Raw genomic sequence first — 24,223 nt, 5'->3', positions numbered from 1 at the left:
TTTCATATATTCGTGTCATGTAGCTCTTATTATTATTAACTTCACGTTTTTATAATAGATAAGTTCCGTAGTGTTTTAGATTAGCGCCTTAGGGCTCATGGATCTTATGTTTAAGAATATTCGCCTTCGAATCATATATATATAACATTTTGACATGCGTATTTCCAAATATATCCGAGCAATGCATAATTGCCAAAATTAATCTTCTAATTATGTTCTTTTTTTTCAGACGAAAATCAAAGGTAAATTTGCGTTTTATATTTTATATACCTTGATGTATTGGTACATGACTCACACAATCTTTTAGAATGTTCAAAATCACGTCATTTTTAAGTATTACTTAATAATGCATCCAACATTAAATAAAGGCAAAGTTTCCCAGCTGTGCCCCGCAAAGGGTTTTAAGAAGTTGACACGAAAATAAGATAGTTAGATGTCTAGTCTATAAATAAATATATAATTGATTTTTATTAACTTATTTGTTAGATTTTTCATGCATGCACGTTAAAAAATGAATAATGAATTTTATGTTATGCTTTCCTGTGGTTTATAGAGAAATATCAGTGAATTAAAAGTAATAATTTCACTGTTTCAAACAGTGAAAATTATCAGTGAAAATTATCGATTATTTTCACTGGTTACTGTGAAATGACGTCATTTGTTTGTCAAAATGACGTCATTATCCAAGCGAAATTCTTTAGTTAAAAGCTTTAACAATGTATATAAACTGTAAAAAAAAGCATAAAATAAAAAGAACATTTGTTGGATTCGGTGGATCATCGATTTTAATTCACTCGTGATCATAGAAAATATATATTTTCTATGATCACTCGTGAATTAAAATCGATAATCCACAGAATCCAACAAATATTCTCCTTATAACGCATTATTTTCACGAAGGGCACCTTGTTATGGCTTCTTCCTTTCCTCGTTGATATCCCATTAATATTTTATTAAATTAAAGACTGACAAGTCGTTTTTCTTCAATTATTTGTTATGGCGGGTCATACTTAGATTTACAACGAATTTAATCCGGTAAAAAGACCAAACACTATGTGTATTGCGTTTTCAATGGCACTGACCCTAGTTTTAATCATATACATGTTTATTGTAAGGTTTTATTATATACCTCGTATTTTTATAACAATTGGTGACTTGTCTGTAAGCATATAAACAATTGGTCATCGTCTTTGTGCTGATATCTCTCTAGTTTGTATTTGCATACTTTATAATAAAATTTAAGTAAAAGGTTTTATATAAAACTCAGTAGAAATACTACTGAGTATTGAACTCTTCCAAATAAAGCGTTCATAAGTAAAATATAATTTTTCAATGAGAATAATATTTTCATTATGTAATTAAATGTATGGTTTTGTTAAGAGATTCGTTTGGTGGCTGCTCGAGTATTTTTGGGGTTGCGACAACTGTTACCACATCGTACTTTAATCTCGATTTATTGTGTGTAAACTGTCGTTAAATTAATTTCAACAATACACATCTTACATACAAATGTGATACATATAAACCTGTGAAAAATCATTAATAGCGGACCATTTCTCTTTTAACATTCATCCTTCAACATCACATACCAAACAGTGTCGAAATATTTAAGACAGGCAGAAAGACAATTTATTCAGACTTATACACAAGTACATCGTCTTCATACTAAAGTATACATATTATGTTCTGTCACGTGACTTGGTATAACAAAATTACAGTACATAACTTAAGACAGATACTTAAGAATACACGTATGCATAAACTATCAAAGCGGCAATGAAATTATTGAACAGTATTATTTAGAATCGCAGTTCTTATGACAAGAGCTTCTTTGATATATTGGCATACATTATAAATGACTGATTTGTCACACGAAACTAAGAACTTGTGGAATTTATATACAGATTAGATTAAATACAGTTTACGGCTTATAATGTTTTCCTTAAATTAGTGTTACATCGGCATTTGGATTATCAAATGATTCGCAGCGACTCTTAATCTTACAAAAAATAATTGCAGACGTCTAGGGGGTAAATCTAAATAAGTTTCATATTCCAAACAGCTTTTAAATATTGTATACATATCTAATACGGCACTATTATTCATTTTACCGTACCAGTCTACATTTGAACTCGCTAATAAAACTATTAACTTGTACAACGTTTAGATTTTCAAACACAGTTTAATTAACATATATATTTGATGTTTGTCTATTACACTGTCCTTTTATCAAATACATAACCAAAGCCAAAATTATTTAACATGTTCTTGCCATTTGAGTTCCAGTTTGTATAACCAATATAACAATCGCTAAATGCTTCATTTGAACACCGTGTGCATAATAATTTATTTTAAATATTTAATAATTTAAACAATCATGTATAGATTCAATGCATATCTACCCAATCCTCCATAAACAGCAACATTACACGTATTTATTTTCACTTATAGCAAGCGTTTGCAAAATTTTAAATGTATTCGTTCTATATCATCTCACTTCGTGAAACCCCATACTTCTGAAGCATAATTTTATATATAACCCACAAAAGAGTCAACCAACTGGCAAAATATTTCGGTTTTATGTCAAAGTCATTGCATTTAGAAAATAATGTATTCATGGCCTTAAGGGCTTTGCCAACCAAATGTTCCTGGTTTAGTTTGAACCTTCCAGTTTAATTCATTAGTAAATAGTTAAAGTTGTCGACAACTTCAATATCCTTACCATTGTATACCCATTTACTTTCAATCCGACCCTTTTCATAAATACCATTATGTTCATTTTTGCAGGGTTTACATTTAACCCCCAAGAATTGCAATATAACTACAAGTTACCTAAATGTGTTTGAACTTGAGCAGGTGACTTTCCTAAAATAGCCATTTCATCAGCAAAAAAAGTAAAATCTACACAATAGCATCTTTTTCAAAACAGAGTTAATGCTATATTGTAGGTAAACTTCAAGGTATTCAACAAATAACGAATGAATACAAGATCGGCGCATTACTTCCCCTTGCCTCAGCATAACTAAAATAATCTGAATAAGATGAACACGATTTAACTCGTGACTTAACGTTGGCATACATATTCTTCACTGTTCTAAGCAATTTGCCTTGTAACCAGACCTAAACATTTTCAACCATAATGCATTGCGCTAAATACTATCTAAACATTTTAACATATCAACGTATATAACGTACACACGTTGTTTGTTTTTTTTCATTTAAATAATTTTGAACAATTGACATCAGTATAAAAATAGCATCAACAGTTGAATAACCATTCCTAAATCCGAACTGCGCATCCGACATAATACGGTTTGCATTGCAAAATGTTTCAATGCGTTTATTAAAAATCGTGCAAAGTAGTTTTGAAAAGCAGCTTACTAAGGCAATCCCTCTATAGTTAACTGCACCGTTTCATGCAAAGGGATTATAACCCATTCTGTCAATTCATCAGGAAAAAAGCCCCATACAAGAATGCTGTTAAGCACATCACATAAATGTCACTGCATTCAAGAAAATATTCATTCCAAAATACAATCGCTACCCGATGATTTATTTCATGCTAAATGTTTTATTACATACTTAACTTCTTCAACAGATATAGGTACGTCAAGTTCAGGAAATGCAGACTTTTTAAGTTGAAATCATTATTTAAACATAAATCGTCTGCTTCAGTATTACAAAAATCAGACTTATTACTACTAAGGTTTTAAAAAAACGTTGTAAATTTTTCTAAAGATATTTTTTTTTTTTTATGACGCTATTTTTTATTATTTGAAAATTTGCAAAAAGTCTTTTGGATTGTGCTTTCTTCTTGCGGATTAAGTGCTTATAAAATCTCTTACTTGTGCATACGCGTTCTCTGTTTATATCAGTATAACTTTAGTTAAAAATACGTAAGCACATTTTGCGCAGTATCGCACTCCCTATCAAACAAGTCAAAGGAACGGGCCCGCAAAATTGCGAATGGTTTCAGCAAATGTATTCAAAACATTATTAATTGACGTTCTACTTGAGTAATCTACATGTTGTACTATAATATTGAATACAGTTAAAAGTGTTAAAAACTGGAGACTCATGCCCCATTACATAAGTTGCGAATATATATAAATATTCTGATATATTAAAAAATAAGTGGTCAAGTTTTAACCAGATATTTGTATCATGATGATAAGATAGGTAAATACGTTTAATACGTTGCTTTTAACTGTTTACAAGTTAGTATCATAATGTTGGTTACCGAATGGTGGAACTTACGTTATATGCAACTGTGTTTAGTAATATTTATCTTGTTGAAGAAATATTTTGAGAATTTACTTTTCTTTTAATTAATAATATAGCGGATAACTTTTATGTAAATGTTTTCTAAGCTTTGATGATCATAACTTTATTCAATTGACCAGATGTATGCTCATTTACTCTAAGAAATCTCAGAATAGGTTCTGCCTGCTACTAAGTTGCATGAATCAAATAGTTACTTATGTATGCATTTACAATACCAATTCATTTGAATTTAAGTATCCGTCTTACTGGTATAATTTGCGGTAACTGAACAAAGATGATACTCGTCGAATGAAGCACGTTTGTTGAATGGGAGCATTATCAGGTTCATCTTCATCACTTCTCATATGTTAAGCGGCATCTATGCCGACCATGTCATAGTGTAATTTTCTTCTATGTGTGTGTCTCTGGGGTTATAGTCAGGTTCGCTTGTGAATGGCAATTTCAGGGTTTACACAAAGCTTGCGATTTTTTTTTAGTTAAAAGTATATGGGTTTTACAGCTTAGTAAAGATCCATTTGTTTCAATGATATCTCTAATGCTTGTCAATAGTTGCTATTATCTTATTTTAGGATTTATTCAGTAAGTTGTAAATGTTTATTAAAATTTTATTATGATTCCAAGAATCATATGAATGTCAGTTTTTCTCAGATTTTCCTTTTCGAATATTAAAGTCGATGTTTTCTATATTTTAACATACATATATTTTGCTGTGGACCGATATCGTGGACCGATAGGAGAGCGAGCTGAGAAAGAACAACCGTTCTTTAAAAAAATCTTATTTAAAATTGATTACTAGTATTATATTAAATTATGTTTGTGTATCAGTCTTGTATGTTTAAAGCAGTGCCATTTATATTATTATTAATGTAAGCCACTACAGAGTATGGATTTGAGTTTTATATGTTTATTATTTATGATAATCTTGGGTTTATATGAATGCACCAACAAATTAAGTTTGATATAATTTCATTTTATGTGTTATTCGAATGCAAGGTGTATATTAAAGTGATATTATGCGCATCTAAAAGTATATGCTATGTATATAGGTGTCTAACGCAACCGTTGTTTATTTTTGGTGTTTTCACTTCATATACATTGTATTTGTTAATGCAGCATCAACATACAAAAATATCCCGGAAAGAGATAAAAAATGCATTTGATTATCAACCGTACTTTTGTTTTGACAACTGACGACAGAAATGATTCGATGTACGATGTGAATCTAAATTTAGTTTTAGTGCAGATTCGTTCATACGACACACACACACTAACTCCGTCTCTAATAGAAAGACAGTACCGCTCGGCTTAGAGGACTGTACAGTCATGTAATATATATATATAAAAAAGTTATATAAATAATTGGTAGCAATATGAGTTGCAGATAATTGGTCAGTTACCACATTTTAACTAACTCTTTTGATCTATTAATACTTTTCAGCTCAATTCAACAGTGAAAAATGCGCATAATATCACGTTTAGTAAAATACTTTTTTCCATGTAAATAAACCGCTTTAGATAGCTTAAACTTACTCAATAAGATTCTACTATGTTACTTAAATATATAATTGAAATTGCCGAATAACTAATTTCGTTTTAAATTGTATAAGAGCCATATTGTTGGAATAAACGTTGAAAAATTACAGAAAATGTACAATGAACTTCAACTCGGATTAGTAGTGAAGCGCTCTTTCAAATAACATTTTATTATTTGTTACCAAAACATTTAACGCGTTTTGTTTTCACATTGTGAAGAATGTTATTATACTTTTATTTTTAGAAGTAAGCAGTTGTATTCTGTACTCAACACGACATCGTTTGTGGAAACTGCCCATGAGTATGTCAACACAAATGCATGTTCTGGTAGGTAACATATTGATATGTGATGTTGTTTATGGATGAGAAAAATGTTGCCCATCATTTAAGTAATATTAGAAATAGACAGATGTATTTTTACTAATTAAAAGATTTTTGCACAAGTGTTCTCTTAAATAATGATATATATCAATATCCTGAAAGTGATAAATTAAAACCTCAAGAATACATTTTTCAAGTGTTATATCAAGAAAAAGTAACAACAACTCAAACACAACAAGGGGATAGTTATGAAAAAAGCTTTATCTCCATGACAGCTTTATTCCGTAGAGATTTTAAAACTTGATACAAAAAATCCAAGATGTGTCCATAACATCGAAACAAATGCAATGTATTCAGTCGTTTCGCATTTGAAACGCATGTTAATGGTATCTATTTCAAAGGTTGAATGCTCATAAACGAACATTCACTTTTTATTTTTCTATATGACACCTTGGTTTACACTGCTTTTTTAAATATTCGTCAAAACAGCGTGAAAATTGTCATTTTCTAGCAACATATTTTATTTCAAACTAATGAACACATAAAATTAATGCCATAATTTTCCTTAACCTATAAACGTAATACATTCACATTAACGATACCGTTAAAACTGCATTTATTGGCTATAATAAAAATATTGTTCAATTTCAGATAAAGCTACCTACGTTAATACTACAATTGGATAGACTCATGGAAATCTGATGTTGATGGATTCTTCCGTAATAATACATATATTTGCACGGATGTGCATGTTTTATTGGGTATACGTGTGTATGGTTATGTTTCGTTACATGTCACAAGAGTTAAAACAAATATTTGTTTTGATAGTAAGTTAACTAAAGCTACACTATGTTCACAGGTAAATTTTTATTTGTACGTGTGTGTTTGCTTAAGTTGATTGTATACTATTTCTCATTATTTACATGAGATCGTTGATCCTTTTTGTAGGATGTATTCGGTTACGTCCTTAAACATCCCCAAGATTTTGTTGATCGTACTATTTTTTCATTTACCGATAACTCTTAAATGAGATAACTTTCCTAGTGAAATGCAAACGTTATTGTTATTTAAGTTGTTATCATAACTGTGTATTTTTGGCACATGTATGTACGCCAAAATCTCTTCAATACTGTATCAATCGGAAAATTGTTTTTGTCTTCTTTATTATAACCAAGCATAAAACAAAATATCTCCAAAATCAGCTATTGCAAAATAAGAAATCTTATTTAAACGGAAAGACAAAGTCACATTAAGAAACAAAACTATAAAATAAAAACGATTAAAACTTAATGGAACACGTTCGCCATTCTGGATGGTGGCCGGGGATCTTCAAGCGGAAGTGCGTCTGGCTGAAGCAGATGTCTCCAGTTGTACGGGACATTTTGCAATCGTCTGTTGGATCGCATTAAGATCGGGCGTCTCCGGTGGTCTGCCCGGCCTTGCATCTACAAAATTATTATTTTGATGGTAATGAGGATTATTCGATGTTAGAGTTTTTCATTTATTTCGTGTCTGAAGAGGCATGAACAGCGGAACTTGAAGACTTAGAGGACAATGATAGTTTTACTTATTAAAATGAAGACGAAGAAGGTGATGGTGCAAATTCTGCTGCTGCTGATGTTTATTCTACGTGATGATGATGATGATGATGATGATGATGATGATGATGATGATGATGATGTTGATGAAGATGATGATGATGATGATGATGATGATGATGATGATGATGATGATGAACTAGATTGTGCACAGTAATAAAACATAACGATAATGAAAGCTTCTAGTTCTAGTTGCAAGACCACTTACCAACTGCCTGTGATAGTCCGCTCTCTGTTCTTCGTTCATCACCGGGAGGCGGGGATTGAGCTGGGCCCTTATGCGGTGGTCGGAAACCATTTCATTCGCCGCAAGAAGTGCCGGGGGCACGAATAAACGAAGCGGAGCTGGCTGCTGTGGGCGGCGTAGAACAAACTCGTGGAAATGCATGACCATCATGCGCATGCGTTCATCTGGTAAAGTGGAAATATAAACGCTGCATATTTTTTTGTTTGTAATACATTCTATACATTATACATTATGCATTTTATATTTGGAATCCACGCCCGCATAAGAGAGGCTTTAGCATAAAATGGGCCATTTACATCCTTTTAAGTGTATTATTTTGATATTACAGGCAAAGGCCTGTCGCACAGCGGCGGGTGTTGACCATTTATATGTATCACCTCTCTGACATACAAATTCACATATCTATGCAATTCGGTATGTTTCTTCCACGTCATATATTTTTGCCATACAGTTTACTTTAACTCCTTAGCAACACTTCAACGCATGCTATATAACATGTTTATGCATACCCCAAGCATAAATAGGAAACTATATTTGATATTGTGTTGCCAATTGCACAATTTCTCGAATAACATTTTTTATCCAATCAAATACGATTTGTGCCTCCACTTTTCTTCTGTTTCTCGACGGTAAGGAAACAAACCATTAACTGGTTCACTGCAAATCACGACAACTTTGTCGAAACACAATCTTCGTAAACATAAACCGTCTAAAATGTACTACCTATATCCCGATTTGTTTCGAATTCATTTCCTTCGATCTATTCGATATCTTTTGTTAATATTATCTTTAAAAAACGCTGGTTAAATAAAGTTGATTTATTCAAATCATTATGGTCGGCATCTGTATTCTGGCGGTATCGTGATATTGTGATCAAACTTTGCAGAATTTTCGCTAATTTTTCAACTTATTAACATTTCGTTTACTCGCACTTTCTCGATCAAACATGCACAGTTACCATAGGTTTCAAACCATAATAAAGGTAAGGCCTCAAACCACTAAATATAATACTTTTAAATTCTACTCTGAATGCTCATTCGGGTTGGTTCTTAATGGTAAGATTATCACTTATTTTATTTGCAGAATAACTAGAGGTGGTAAACAGCCCATAAGGATAACATTATTTTCGTTCCAAAATGTCTTATAACAAAATCTTTCAGATTGTACGAAGTAAACAAAAACAGTACATTTACAAAACATTTATATTTATTAAATCATTTTATTTTGGTTGGGTATCCGGTTTTAGAAGCTGTTCTGCCAAGCGCTGGACATCACACAGGCCATTCAATTTAGTAAAATTGACATATTACTGCCATTATATAAAATAATGTATGTTTTCCATCAAATTGTTATGATACGGCTACAAACTAAGTTTATGCAGCGTAGACTTTGATTAAGGAATTGCTACAAAAGGGCTCGTTATTTAGTGGCGATAGACTTTTTTATTGGTTTAAGAAGGACTAGTGTGTTTTTTAAGAGGCGACATAATTTTAAACTTGGTAATACTGGTTTGCGTAAGAAAATTAAAGCCCTACAATTTACCTGTATCTATGAAATAGGTTCACCGAAAAACAAGTCAAATGCCAATCTATTCAATTACACGTTGATAATCCTATCTATCAAAATAGATTTGACGCATCACTTAATATCGATTATGTTGAATAAGTTTATGCTATAATTAACAGCTTTAGCCATCTTTGAAACCTTAACTTTAGCTTAATTGCATCGAAAGCATGAGTCTTATTGGGACATGTCATAACACAACCCGTTTCCTGGTAAGGACTAGAACTTTGTGTCTTAAGGGTGATCCCACTTTAGCGATCGGTACCGATACATCCCGGTCGCAAAGCGGACACCATATTCACGACGCCTTATTCACCTAACCAGCCGTGAATTGCAGTTGCTAAAAACTACAACACAAGCACAAAATAAATACGATTAATTTGTTTGGCTACATTCATTTTCTATTGAACAAAATATAATGTATTTGTACACAATAATGTCCATATACTAGTATGTACATATACATGGCCATAATATAAGGTTTTGCTCGTAAATTAGGTTGCGCCTAATGCCATATTAAAGTGATTCATTTCGAACGTTTTATAATACGGGATTGTTTAAATGCAGATATCGCAAAAAGGGAATGAAACGCCGCAGGTAAATAAAGGCGTCACTTTCTAAGTTGATGTTCTTGTATATAGACCCACTTATGGTCTGACTATTTGATTAATTAATTGTGGCGATAAATGCTAATATGATGTGTTTATCGATAAGTATCACGCTAATATATTACAAACTACGCTTCAAATGATTGATGCGTACGTATATGGTACTGTTATAAACTAACTTTGCTTATATCTAGCTTTTTTAAAAACCCTTCTATTCCAGGGTTGCAGACAAAACTGACCTTTTTACAATCTTCTAAAACCCAAACATCATAGCAATTTTTATTGAAATAAAACTTCCATTGTTAGTTTAATGCGTCAGCTTTGTTTTACAAAAATATGAAGAAATGCAATACAAGCGGAAAGTCTCGTTCTTGATTAGCCTGTGCGGGCTACACACAGGTATTAAACCCAGTTTTCCCAAAGCGAGGCTTTATTCATGGACGGTTTGATATATGAGTCACGTTCTGGGAACACGTGGTTTAACCCATGTGGGTAAAGTGTCGTCCCAGATTAGCCTGTGCAGTCCGCATAGGCTAATTAGGGACGACACTTTCCGCTTTTATGACATTTTTCGTTTAAATGCAGTCTCTTCTTAGCAAAAATCCAATTTAGGCAGTCCGCACAGGCTAATCAGGGACGACACTTTACGCACATGCATTATGCCCAGTTTTCTCAGAACGCGACTCATATATTTTGTATAACCACAGTACTAGAATAACGTTTGGATTAGGGGAGTGTTACCTGGTCGGTCTACCATTTGGTACTGATGGACCCAGGGACCGTCCATCGTATGTGAGTCGCCTGTCATCCATGTGCGGTCTAAGTCGGGGCTCGATCGCAAGCATCTACAAATGGGAGCGGTGATGAGTATAAATATGAGTATCATAGTAACGTGTATTATTTAGCGCCAAACAACGTGTGATTGAAACATGTAGATATGAGTAGTTAAACAGATTTTTCGTACATGTCCGATTTATAACAGTATCAATATTTGTGTATACCTGATTTGGTTTTTATTTCTGTTCTCATTTTTCTATGTGTTAGCAAACACAAATCTCATTCCTTTAAGGGGTTCGGGTTTGTTTTGTGTTAATTTATGGGGTCGCAAATAATGTGAAATTATATGTAAAATTAACACGTAATGCTTATGAATGTTACAAAATCATAAGACATTTTAAAATCATTTGCCATTTCAAAGAAATTAAGCGTATTTGTTTTAATCTGATATAAGATTGTGTACCTGCGATTAGTATAGTTAGATTTTTTCTTTCTTCCAAATCGATTGCAGTTTATCGCGATATTCAATACCGACTCAGCAATTTCCAGCCATGACGACGCCGGAAATCCTCTAATGGTTCCCCCATCATATTCGGTTTCGTACGTCAACACTCGTTCGATTCCGTTCCAAACTCGGTTAGGTCCGTATTCGAATTTTACATCCGGAAAAGCATCAGTGATTTCGTTGCTTTTAAAGCCTCTGCAAATATTGATCACCGGTCTTTCGTTGGAAAGCACTATAACAGCAATGTTGTCATTTAGTTCAGTATACTCAACGACTGTGTAATTATCAATCACGAGACCCTCTGTTATTAAAGCAACATAGTAAATTTCATCGCGAGTAAGTGGTCGCGAAATTAATGGTCGTTTGCGCTCAGGAGCTGTTTTCTGTTCAGCGCTGCTTTTCCCAATCTTTTGTCCAAAATATGCGAAAACAGCAAAGCATCCGGTGGTATCTTGTGTTCCTAGACTCTTTCCGCGAGATTTTGAGAAAACATGGTTTTTCAGACGGACGAAGAACGGTTGCCTTCCCACAAACATAAAGGCCTTGACTGGCATCTTGTAGTGACGCTCACCGAGCGAAATATTAACGCTTAATCACCAGCTGGAAAGAAAAATTAAAGAAAACAAAAATAAACGGATATATGTTATAAAACAAAAGTAATATATTGGTGCGGTTTTGGTCATTCCGTTCACTTTACCTGTCGATTTAAACAAATTTCTCTGTAAGAAGTTCATGTGATCCACATAGTATATTCTGGCGGACTGGGCTAAATTATTGTGCGTGTACAGGTTTCTACCAAATTTTTATATTCCCTTTAAAGTCTTTTCTCGTAAAGATTTACACGGACAGTATATTGGGGTCGCTCTCTGGAAAAAAACGGCATAAAGCATGCGCGTAAAGTGTCACTATAGATTAGCCTGTGCAGTCCGCTCAGGCTCATTAGGGAACGAACGTTTAGGACTAGACTGGCTAAATAAAGTTTAACAGTGTACTTGAGCTGGTAATTCTGTATGCTTCCAACCATAACACAAAATAATGTATGTTTAATGTAACCAACTAAAAAACTAAGGCGATTAAAACACATAGATATGACTTTTTTTAAACTAGAACAAATATTAGCATATACAACAGGATATTAACTTTCCTTATCGACTTATTTATATGTACTAAACGAACATTTAAGTCGTCATTTTATTACAAAATTACAAATCCTGTTCTTCAACATTCATCATTCAAAACATTTGTTCATACATGCGTCGGAAACAAACGTCAGCCCGTGGACGCTAAACGTTAGTTAAATTGATATAGCTTATTTGCTAGAAAACATCAAATGCATGATGGAAATCAGCATGGTGTGATATGGTTTGCATTGCATTTAGAGATTATACACTGGGCACGCAAGGCCAAAAGGCCGAATCGGTCCGGCAGAGCAATATCGACCCATGAACTTAAGCCAGAGGGTCTTTGTTGCGAGGCCATGTCGATATGATTGTCAGGCCTTGTTTACTGGTGTATAAACTGTTCATTACACGCGATTGTTTTGTAATGTTTAGTCAACAGCAACTGCATTGAGCATTGACGTTATTATATTCAGTTTTGCTGGAAAAACAGATTCACCGTGATAAACACATATTTGCCTATTCCATTCGTGGTGGAAACCCCGACACAAATGGAACATACATTACCATTTTTAATAGAATGTCCGAGTATGATAGTTTTTGATTGCATGTATGTTATTTTATATTTACTGAAATTTATAAATCGTTAAGCGGCAGGTGGGCTTTTTAAAAGATATTGCTATTTCGTAAGTCGAATGTTTTAATCCGTCTTTGCGTTTGGCCATATATAACCTAAATCCGTAAAGAAGGTAGGATCGATAACTAATTTGGCAATCGATCACTTGAAAACTGGTGAACTATTATGCATGTATTGAACCGGCTTCGTGCAGTGAGCATTTACGAATCAATTGTTCTAATGCCGAATTTATTCAATATATGTTTGAACTTTATAACAATAATAAGGTAAGAGATATTGTTATGCTACCAGTGATACTCTAATTGTGTGTTTTAATCAAAAAGTTCTTTGTAAAAAGCGGTAGATAACTAATGAAATAAAAATTAAACAAAGCAACGCGTTGATCAATCGTCTTTTTAAATGTTAAAATCGCCAAGATGTTTAGTAAAAAAAAATAATTGAAATTCGAATGCTTTATAACTACCAACAATTTGTGATCACAATTGCAATAAATTAAGTTATACTAATTAGTTTTATTCCAATGTATTTTACTAAATGTGCAAATTAGAAATGTGTGAAGTTGTGAACATATGTTAGAATAATGCTGTATTATACAATTTCGGTCAAATAATTCGGTCAATAATCTGACAGATGTTCTTAATTAAAGATGATACAAAATTCAACAGTATTCTTGCTATGCATAATTTATTGAATTTCGCTAAGTCGGATTTAGAAGTCCACTGGGAATAATGAAGACAACCAGCATATCTGCGGTGGGTAACAACACAACTACACTAACATTGCTGCAAAACAAGTGCGACCGATGAGTGATTGTGTTTTCAAGTAACATTTACTATTATTGCTTTCAGTGCTGACAACTTTTTATACGTGACTTCAAAAAAGGTTTGCAAGCAATAAAGACCATGAATCACGTTCGACGATAACATTATATGTTATTGTATAGCTTGTTCTTGTTAAAAACAGTTTATTGTTATAAGTGCGTTTTAAATGATTGAACCACTGAAACCACGAACTATGATGTCAGCCATCGAAACATGGGTGTTTGTTCTCACGGAATGTTTGTGTATTTACGGAACAAAGGGTAAGTATTCATGTGCACGCGACTGATTAGCTGCGATATGGCTTTAAGAAAACTTATGAACCGCGTTCCAGGAAAACTGGGCTTTAATGCATGTTAAAATGCCCTCCCATATTAGTAGATGCAGCCCACACAGGCTAATCAAGGACGACACTATCTGCAGTCGTGTATTTGTCTTTAAAAAAAGAGGTCCTTCGAAACGAAAATGTATTGTAGGCGGAATGTGTCGATCCAGAGCGAGGCCTCTTCTAAACAAAAATACGTTGAAGGCGGTGGTGAAGTGGATGAGGTGTCCACCTAGCGATCGGGAGTTCGTGGGTTCGCTCCCCACTTGGGGAGCGTTCTCATTATCTCCTCCATAGACACCTAGAACTGGTTCTTCCCAGGAAACGAAATATATATATATATAGCTAGATAGATAGCTAGATAGATAGCTAGATAGATAGATAGATAGATAGATAGATAGATAGATAGATAGATAGATAGATAGATAGATAGATAGATAGATAGATAGATAGATAGATAGATAGATAGATAGATAGATAGATAGATAGATAGATAGATAGATAGATAGATAGATAGATAGATAGATAGATAGATAGATAGATAGATAGATAGATAGATAGATAGATAGATAGATAGATAGATAGATAGATAGATAGATAGATAGATAGATAGATAGATAGATAGATAGATAGATAGATAGATAGATAGATAGATAGATAGATAGATAGATAGATAGATAGATAGATAGATAGATAGATAGATAGATAGATAGATAGATAGATAGATAGATAGATAGATAGATAGATAGATAGATAGATAGATAGATAGATAGAGATAGATAGATAGATAGATAGATAGATAGATAGATAGATAGATAGATAGATAGATAGATAGATAGATAGATAGATAGATAGATAGATAGATAGATAGATAGATAGATAGATAGATAGATAGATAGATAGATAGATAGATAGATAGATAGATAGATAGATAGATAGATAGATAGATAGATAGATAGATAGATAGATAGATAGATAGATAGATAGATAGATAGATAGATAGATAGATAGATAGATAGATAGATAGATAGATAGATAGATAGATAGATAGATAGATAGATAGATAGATAGATGATAGAGCCAGGCTCATTTGATCTAGATTGTATATTTTGCCACATGAGAAGCAAGCTGATATACGTTTCACCGGGTCTGTAGACATGTATTTTCTAAATGCACGAATCAGGAATATGGGAAGATGTGTACATTATTTAGAATAACGTAAAATCTTTATTATGGACTATATTATTCTGTTCGCATAATTCGGAAAATAATCTTACAGATGTTCACAATTGACTGTTCATATAGAACTCAATAGTATACTTTATTATATTTCGTTATGCCGCCTAGTGCATGGTAAAAAGACGCTGAAAGGAGTGTATTTAAATGAAGTAAAAACAATAGATAAATAATTAAATTTGATCTAGATTTGTCGCGATTTTTTCTCATTCGAAATTACTTTTATATATGTGTGCGTGAACACATGGTCTGATCGCACGGCGTAATATACTAGATCAATGCGAAGGAAAAGTCTACAAAATATTCGTACCCAGAATATCACAACAGAATATCATACCCGAATAAACACGCATGGTTAACTAGACGGACGTATGTATAACAAAAACGTATGTAAACGTATGTGAAGTTTATTCAGCTCGGACGTACCGACACGAGTAGCCTACCATTTAAACATTATTTTAAACTCTTTTTCTTTTTTTTTCAGTTGATCGTCCGTATATTGATTCGTATTTCTTTTTTGAATGCATATATACATATATAGTTAATTATTGTTCAGACGGTGTATTCCATTAATGAAATCAATAATAATACATAAAAAACTCACAGGAATAAAAGAACAGCAAAATACTTACTGTTATGTAGAACGCGTTGTTATTCTCAGAAAAAGCAATAAAAAGTGCACAGTTTCCGTTATGACAACGACGTCGCGACAGTCAAATAAATGACGTCACTTAATGCTTAGCGACGTCATTTGTTTATTGTTTTTATTATTTATAAAGAATTTGTGTATTTTCATAGTGTAATACACCCCTTATTTTATAAATTAATGTATGTCTTTATTTATTAATTTAATGTAATTATTGATTGATCCTATTTATGTAGTTGTATATGTTGAGTTATTGATTGATGGATTAATTAATTAATTTATTTATTTATTCAAATATTCGAACTACTTTTTCTCAATTTCAATTTCTGCAGAGACCGCTTTTATCATGGCCTCGATTCTGTGTTACAAATGGCTGCAGCATAAATCTGAGCGCCATATTCTGGTAAAACTTGGCTTGCTGTACGTGCGTAAAGTGTCGTCCGCTGTTAGCCTGTGTGATCCACACATGCCAACATGAGACGACTTGTTCCGCCTAAACTAAGGTTTCGTATAGAAGAGGCTTCAAAGTAATACAAATTCCATAAAAGCGGTGATTGTCTTCTCTGATTAGCCTTTGTAGACTGCTCATGCTAATCTGGGACGAAATTATACGCAACTGAATTAAGACCAGTTTTCCCAAAGCCAGGCTCATATAATGACATCACATAGTACTAAATGATCTTTCTATGAACAAACACAAAACTTATTGTAAAACTCCCCCTTAACAATGACATCAGAAATTATAAAACATGGATAACAATCTCAAATATAGCATTGCAAAAATATTGCCCAGATACCGTTTAAATCTTTTTTCGTTCTGAGGGGAGTATTTAAAGAACGTGGAAAAATGCAATCGTGGTGCTGATCCCACCATCATAACTCAAATAGTTGTTTATAAACCTATGTTGAACAGTATCGAACGTTATAAAATAAGACAAAAAGGTAATACTAAAATAAGATGAATCGAAAAAGCTAGCGAATCAAAAACTAACATTCGAATGCCATTTTATGTGGGTTAAGCATTTTAAAAACATAAATATATGCAATGTGTATATGTTTAATTAATACGGTTAATTGTAACCCAAAACTAGTTGAAGTCGTCGTAGTAGTAGTACGCAAAGTAAAAACATACCATTTTATTATAGCACATGTTACATTTCATACTATGAAACGTTATTGAACCCAGTAGTTAAAATGCTGTGGGAAATGTCAGTGACCTCGCATGGTTCTTTCTTATTACTCATGAATATTTCATTTTGGCGGTCTGATTTTTCTATTTGTGCCAATTTAAGCTATACACACATGAAACAAAAAATCTGCATTGATAAACAGAGTACTCAAAATCCTTATTTTATGGATACATCGAAACGTGTTTCTTTATGTTTGTAATTTTGTGTGCATGAGTGCAACCATTTGACTAGTTCAGCTCACCTTAGTACCAAGTCAACATCCAACATGGTTCGCCGTGTGCCATGTGTCGTGTTTCGAAATAAGTCAACTGAACGTTTTGTTGTACCTTAGATGCTTCATTGTTTATCCATCCTTGATGTAACTTAATAAGAATCTGGACACTCTCAATGCAGAGTTAGAATTTTTGGCAACGTGCGTCAAAAAAGTAGTTCATCATATCAAATCTTTGACAAACCTTGCTACCAGTGTAGAGGCCGCATTAATGACATGAGCTTGATGGTCAGAATGCTTATACTGACAATATATTTGAGGAGTTTGAATCTTGACCGAGTGCGTCCAAACTATGTCACAATGTAAAATTTAGAAAAATAACGTTACCACTCTAGACGTCATATGTACGAACCAATCTTGAGTCGTTGTAAGAATGTATATCTTAACTAGATCAAGGCCATGTCTGAATTTGGTTCTAATAGGGATCAACAAACAACCGGTAAACAATTTCTCACCAATTGCTGCACTTTGAACTCAGGTGAGCGCTAAAGGGGCCTTATCTTGTAATTAGTCATTTAACAAGGAGACGAGCATATATCGCTCAAACTGTCTGCCCAAGCTTGTTTATCTGAGGACATCAAGCTAATCGCCTTAAAGGGGCCTTTTCACAGATTTTGGCATGGATTGAAGTTTGTCATTAAATGCTTTATATCGATCAATGTAAACATTCGATCGCAAAAGCTCCCGTTTACATGCAAGAATATAATTAAAGAAAGAAATTAAAAGTAACTCTCAACGGGGCTCGAAGTCGAAACTACTGACCCTTGAAGCCCTGGTGTAAAAGTCTACCGCTTTGACCAATCGGCCATCCGTGTCACACCATTCATTATGCATACTTTATATCACTGATCCTCGTAGTATCACAACATATAACGACAACAACAGAACTCTCCAAATTATTCAATCGTTTCGCGTTGCAACGCGTTATTTTTGTCAGGTTTTTAAATCTTCAAAAGGTGCATATAATGGATATTTTAGAGCATGGGTAATAGTTCAGTATTACTGTTTCCGCACAAATATCATAACTACAAAGAACATTTGCGAATCTGAAACAGTTTTTAAATTTTGTAAATTTACCAAAACGTGAAAAGGCCCCTTTAACAATTGCAATATTTTCCACTATTATAAAAATGAATCACTAAAATTAATATAATTTACTTAGACTTTAAAATAGCTTAATGTCCTGTCATATACAGGCGACTGCACCAAGCCGTCTTTGAGCTCCAATTCTTACACGTTGACAAATGACAAGGCCACTTACGCCGTGAACGAGACCTACGATATTTTCTGCACGCCGGGATACAAGGCTTCCGGTTCCGGTACACTGGTCTGTGGATCACAGAAGGCATGGTCTTTGGAGCCACCCACTTGCTCACCGGCAGGTACTGTGTCTCCAACGTGCGTCAAGAGATTCTACTGGTTCAAAGCGTTTCTCTGTTGAAACATATTTGTCTAATTTTAAAATCTTTGTTAATCAAAACATTATCTTTTCATCACTTATCTTTTTTTTACAATGAGCCTTAATTAATTTCGACTTAATATAATATCATTTATTACAAAACGTGTTTATCGTCGAATCGTTACGTTGACGAATACTATTTTTCTCAAACTTTACAAGTCTTTAATCGTATTCGGAAAAAAAACAGCTAATGTATCACACATCTTAATATTCACATCTACAATTCTTGTTATCGCGTGTAGTTTTTCAAATAAAACGCATGTGAAAATATGAAATAATATTATTCATGGACATATGAAATAATATTATTCAAGCGTGTGTGCAATAAAGTATTAGACATATGGCCCTATTTATTTCAGATCAAATCCATTCCTCGTTCAGTTATGATCACATTGACAAACCTTTATGATCTTAACGCATTTCTAAGAAGAGTCAATAGGTGTTGGTTTACAGGATTCCCCGATTCCCAGATTGTCACATTAGAACCAATATTACATGCATTTTGTCTGTCGTCTTGATGTTGATTTTAAATTAGACTAACCGTAAATATGAACTGACAAATGATTAATGGTGGTGATGTTGTAAGCATAATTATGCACTATAAACTCATATTAAAGCGGGTATGCACGATTTTTATATATGTAAAATTTAAATATATTGATACAAAATAGGTTACACTAACACAAAATAGGCAAAAAATATTATACATTGAAGACGAATTTCATAAAATGCAACAATGACAAATTAGCGCCCCGAGCCGATTGTGACGAAGATATTTCGTACATATTTTCCTACAATAACCGAAGCATTCGTCTTTTTATTAGGATCGGAGTAAGTGTCCGTGTGTCGTATTTCATGAATAGATATCGTTGCAGGAAATTAAAATGATCCGTAAAACTAAATTTAGAAATTCACATCGTGCATGCATGATATGCATGCTGGCGAATTCGACTGTACAGACATTGTCGATATCAGAATTAAATATCTGGCTTACTTCGCATTTTTCGAAACATGTTCTTCTTAACTTTTATTTTAATTTATATTGAAATATATGTATAATACGTTGTTTACACATTTTATATAAATCCATAAATATTTGACAAAATCGTGCATACCCGCTTTAATGTTCAAATCTTCTACGAAGTTAATTTTCTTTCAGAGGGAACGTATCCCTGGTGGATGTTACTAGTGGCAATGACTGTTGTCATTCTGTTAGTGGCGTGTATCCTACCCAGACTGCTGCAATGTTTCTGGTAATTTTCTAATACTAATACTACTATTACTACTACTACTACTACTACTATTACTACTACTACTACTACTACTACTACTACTACTACTACTACTACTACTACTACTACTACTAATAATAATAATAATAATAATTATTATTATTATTATTATTTTATTTTTTCATTTTTAATATTATTATTATTATATGTTTGCTAATGCTTATCGTACCGTTATTAAATTTGCATTTAATGTAATATATATCCTGATGACTATTATTACCCCTCCTATGCAGTTCTAAAGCTACTAAGAAAAAGAACACCGAAAGTGACGAAGAGCAAGCGGACGGACTCAATGACGGATATGATGATGACTCAGACGACGGCCGATCCAGCTTCCCCGTACCTGATTGGTCCAAAGCTAAGAAAATGACCAATATTGAGTTTATGGCGAAACTACACAAAGACGCCGATAAAAAGACACTGAAGCGAGCGACTAAAAATGCCGTATTTTGAGGCGTTTAGTATGCTTATTATGGGACATCATTATAACATTATTTCAGGATTTTTATACATTTGTTTGCAATAATGAAATTGAAAAATGGTCCTTATTACTGCATATTCGCTGTTTTTATTGTATTTGATATGTATGGTATTCATTCATGTGTATACCGATATATGTAAGTCTCTATTTTTAGCTGGATTTAATTGTAAACGAATACTTTATTTTTTGTATCGCACCTGTTGCAGAATAGGCCTACTCGTTTTTCAATAGCTCAGCAAGGCTCCGCCGTATTTATCCATATTTTGCGGGTAACTTTTCATAATAGGCTAGAAACGTTAAAAGACGCCATGTACATCAATAAAACGACTTTACATAGCGAACCTTTTTTAATATGCTGATGCTAGAATATTAAGGGTACTCATTAAGATAAATTCGTTACATGGCTTCTTACTGACCCAGGTCCAGAGGGGGTAATCACGTTATAGTCAAGATGGCGACGTTCATACCGAGGCAGGTATATTTCGCCGTTTTATACACTTTATTATTTGTATTTATTGTTCGAATGCCGCTCACTTTCCAGCCATATCAGCAAGAAAGTTACTTGCGTTTATTTCGTGTTGATATTCGCTCTTTATCTCGACTTATATCAAATACAAGTATAAAACGGCGAAAAATGACTGCCTCGGCATGGACGTCGCCATCTTGCCTATCACGTGATTACCCCCTCTGAGGTCGGCGTGATTGGGCAGTACGTTGCTCTCGAGCAGCGCTCTCGCCCAAAAGTACTTAACTGACCCTGTATCACACGGTACCGAGTTACTGCTAAACACATTTAAATTTTAAGAGCTTTTTTTGTTTGTTTTATCTCACAATAATTGCTATGTAAGTTTTACTAGTTGAAAAAGGTAGAGAATGCTGTGACAATCTGTGTGAAATCCATAACGATATTTATAGAAAACGCATGTGTTTTAGCCAGTGCGATAAAGCTGGCATAATTTCTTGAATGAGCAATTTGCTTAACTAAAAGCATTAACGTTAACCTATGTCTGCCTAGCGTCTAGAAAAAAGGCCTTGGCAAACAGCGTAGACCCAGATGAGACGCAGCATGATGCGGCGCCTCATCAGGATCTGCGCTGTTTGCTTAAAGGAATTTCTGTAAGAAATATTCTAAATATAGAAATAAATATACTTCCTTAATTTTGGAATTAATAGATCTAATTTAGAAGGATGGGAGAGTCCACTAGGCATAAATGGGTTAAACATAATCAGCAACCAATTATTTGTTTATAATAGTGAGTGTAATAAAAGATGACTCGATCGAACTCGATTATAACCATGTATTGTTTGGGCAACCCAGACTAGACTATGAATTATTACAGTATTGTATTCTTTCTGTTAACAGTGCAGGGATCAGTGACAGACTTTACAAGGTTTTAATCCGAATATCAATTCTCTGTTGTATGCATGTACTTCTGAAATAAAAATATATGATTTTGTATATAAATTGTTAGTGTCCTTTCTTTTTTAACACTCCTTTTCAGGTTTTAACGCATAAAAGCTTCGCCCCAGGCTTTAAGCACGTACGTTAAGTATCGTGCAAGAAATGCAAAGATTAGTCTTTTTCGTTTAAATGAAGTCTCTTCTTCGTGAAAACCCAGTTAAGGCGGAAAGTGTCGTCCCAGAATAGCTTGTGTGGACTGTACAGGCTAATCTAGGTCGACACTTAACGCACATGCATTAATCCCTGCTTTCCCAGAGCGAGGCCCCTATTAATGTGTGCATAGAGGAACCACACAATATCGAAATAAAAACTTGTCGTCAAATGTTCCGTGCATATCAATACGTTTACATTAGGTTGTCAATCATAATAACGAATTAATCAATCACCGGAGTAATAACTGCATGCATTATTAAATGACGACATCAACAAAATCACAGAAACAGTATTATATGACAACGTTATTTACACGCGAAATCTTCGGTCGCGGTCGTCAAACATAATGTGGGTTAACAAAGTTATTCAGCTTCTTCCTCTCAAAATTCCTTAAAGGCAAAATAAATACATTTGAGTATTCGTGCTCTGTGAAAAGGGGGTTTTATGCATGTGCGTAAAGTATAGTCCCTGATTAGCCTATTCAGTCCGCACAGGCTTATCAACGACGACACTTTTCGCGTAAACTTGATTTTTGCTAAAAAGATACTTTATTGAAACGAAAAATATCATAAAAGCGGAAACTGTCGTCCCTGATTTGCCTGTGAAGACTGCACAGGCCAATCTGGGACAACATTTTACGCACATGCATACAATCCCCTTTTCACAGAGCATAGCCCATTTACAACTATGCGATCTATGTAAAAAAATAAAATATATATGCCGTCTTTCAACTTATTTAATATTTTGTTGTTAATTGATTGATTGTAATTTTTTTATTTTAAATCAATTTCAATAACGTTGGTTCGCATTGAAAATACTTTTCATGAACATTGCTCTAATTGCAGTTCCGTTTATCACTTTTTAACTATCTTAGTAGCAAACTCTTGCTCTATTCTTATTGCTTTACTGTTAACTAATAATCCTTAACTGCCAAATGTCAAATCGAAACTTCTTACGAAACTCACTTACAAACCTGAAAATGGTTATATTCCCATCTATGTTAAATGTTGGAGATACCAGTTAGTGATTGTATTTGACTGTTCTTTATTTATATGCGTGTTATTTGTATCACTGTGTGGTTTGTTACTTCTGCTTCAAACCGTACCCGAATGCAAATTAGTGAAAACAGTTGTTTGTTCTGAAATATAGACAAAACGTTAGTTTAATTTATAAATTGATATCGATATACAGAAAAAAAGACTGCGCGTGAACATTTGGGTCGAAAACGAAAATGCATTTTACATTTCGTTGATATTCTGAAGTTCGTTCATCAAATAGCACGTTTGTACCACATCTATTCGTTTTGGGCGACATGTGCTAGATATTCAAACAGCGCCATAAGTCACAATATTTAGTTGTCAATGCTCACACTAAAATGGCACATTAAATAGCAACACATATTCTTACGTCTGAGCAGATGATTGGTTTATTGTTGACACACTGACGACAGATCCGAGGGTCGATAGTACCATCCGCCGCTCAACCATATTCTACTTAATCGTCTTTTGCTTGTGACAATTTAGTTTAAACCTATTCATTTTAGATCGATTGTACTGAAAGCACTTACTACTTAGTTAAAACGTTATCGATGCCGTTCCCTGGGCCTACTTGGTGTCTTTGGGGAAATCATATAAACGCTCCCACAGTCGGGATCAAATCCTAAACCTCCCGGTCGCTAGGCGGACAACATATTCATTCC

The 24,223-nt window shown here is 33.6% G+C and overlaps 2 protein-coding genes across 2 annotated transcripts; one reads left to right on the top strand and one right to left on the bottom strand.

Moving 5' to 3' along the window:
- Positions 1-7,284: 7,284 nt before the first annotated feature.
- LOC127851403 (uncharacterized) lies at positions 7,285-16,336 on the bottom strand. The gene is made up of 5 exons (XM_052385171.1): positions 16,203-16,336; positions 11,395-12,036; positions 10,896-10,999; positions 7,945-8,147; positions 7,285-7,583 (listed from the first exon to the last, which is right to left on the bottom strand). The coding sequence occupies exons 2-5, from the start codon at positions 11,988-11,990 to the stop codon at positions 7,425-7,427; spliced, it is 1,062 nt and encodes a 353-aa protein (XP_052241131.1). The 5' UTR covers positions 11,991-12,036; positions 16,203-16,336; the 3' UTR covers positions 7,285-7,424.
- LOC127849752 (membrane cofactor protein-like) lies at positions 14,209-20,890 on the top strand. The gene is made up of 4 exons (XM_052382502.1): positions 14,209-14,248; positions 18,874-19,059; positions 20,296-20,389; positions 20,662-20,890. The coding sequence occupies exons 1-4, from the start codon at positions 14,209-14,211 to the stop codon at positions 20,879-20,881; spliced, it is 540 nt and encodes a 179-aa protein (XP_052238462.1). The 3' UTR covers positions 20,882-20,890.
- The last annotated feature ends 3,333 nt before the right edge of the window (positions 20,891-24,223 follow it).

The sequence above is a fragment of the Dreissena polymorpha genome, chromosome 11 (genome assembly GCF_020536995.1).
Source record: "Dreissena polymorpha isolate Duluth1 chromosome 11, UMN_Dpol_1.0, whole genome shotgun sequence".
Lineage (NCBI taxonomy): Eukaryota > Metazoa > Mollusca > Bivalvia > Myida > Dreissenidae > Dreissena > Dreissena polymorpha.
This window is presented reverse-complemented; position numbering and strand designations above follow the sequence as displayed.

Excerpts from the sequence above, each read along its gene's own strand:
- LOC127851403 (XM_052385171.1), bottom strand. The coding sequence starts at position 11,990 with ATGCCAGTCAAGGCCTTTATGTTTGTGGGAAGGCAACCGTTCTTCGTC. Across the intron at positions 8,148-10,895 it reads CCAAATGGTAGACCGACCAG|ATGAACGCATGCGCATGATG; the intron begins GTAACACTCCCC and ends CCACTTTACCAG. Across the intron at positions 7,584-7,944 it reads CGGACTATCACAGGCAGTTG|ATGCAAGGCCGGGCAGACCA; the intron begins GTAAGTGGTCTT and ends ATAATTTTGTAG.
- LOC127849752 (XM_052382502.1), top strand. The coding sequence starts at position 14,209 with ATGTCAGCCATCGAAACATGGGTGTTTGTTCTCACGGAAT. Across the intron at positions 19,060-20,295 it reads ACCCACTTGCTCACCGGCAG|AGGGAACGTATCCCTGGTGG; the intron begins GTACTGTGTCTC and ends ATTTTCTTTCAG. Across the intron at positions 20,390-20,661 it reads AGACTGCTGCAATGTTTCTG|TTCTAAAGCTACTAAGAAAA; the intron begins GTAATTTTCTAA and ends CCTCCTATGCAG.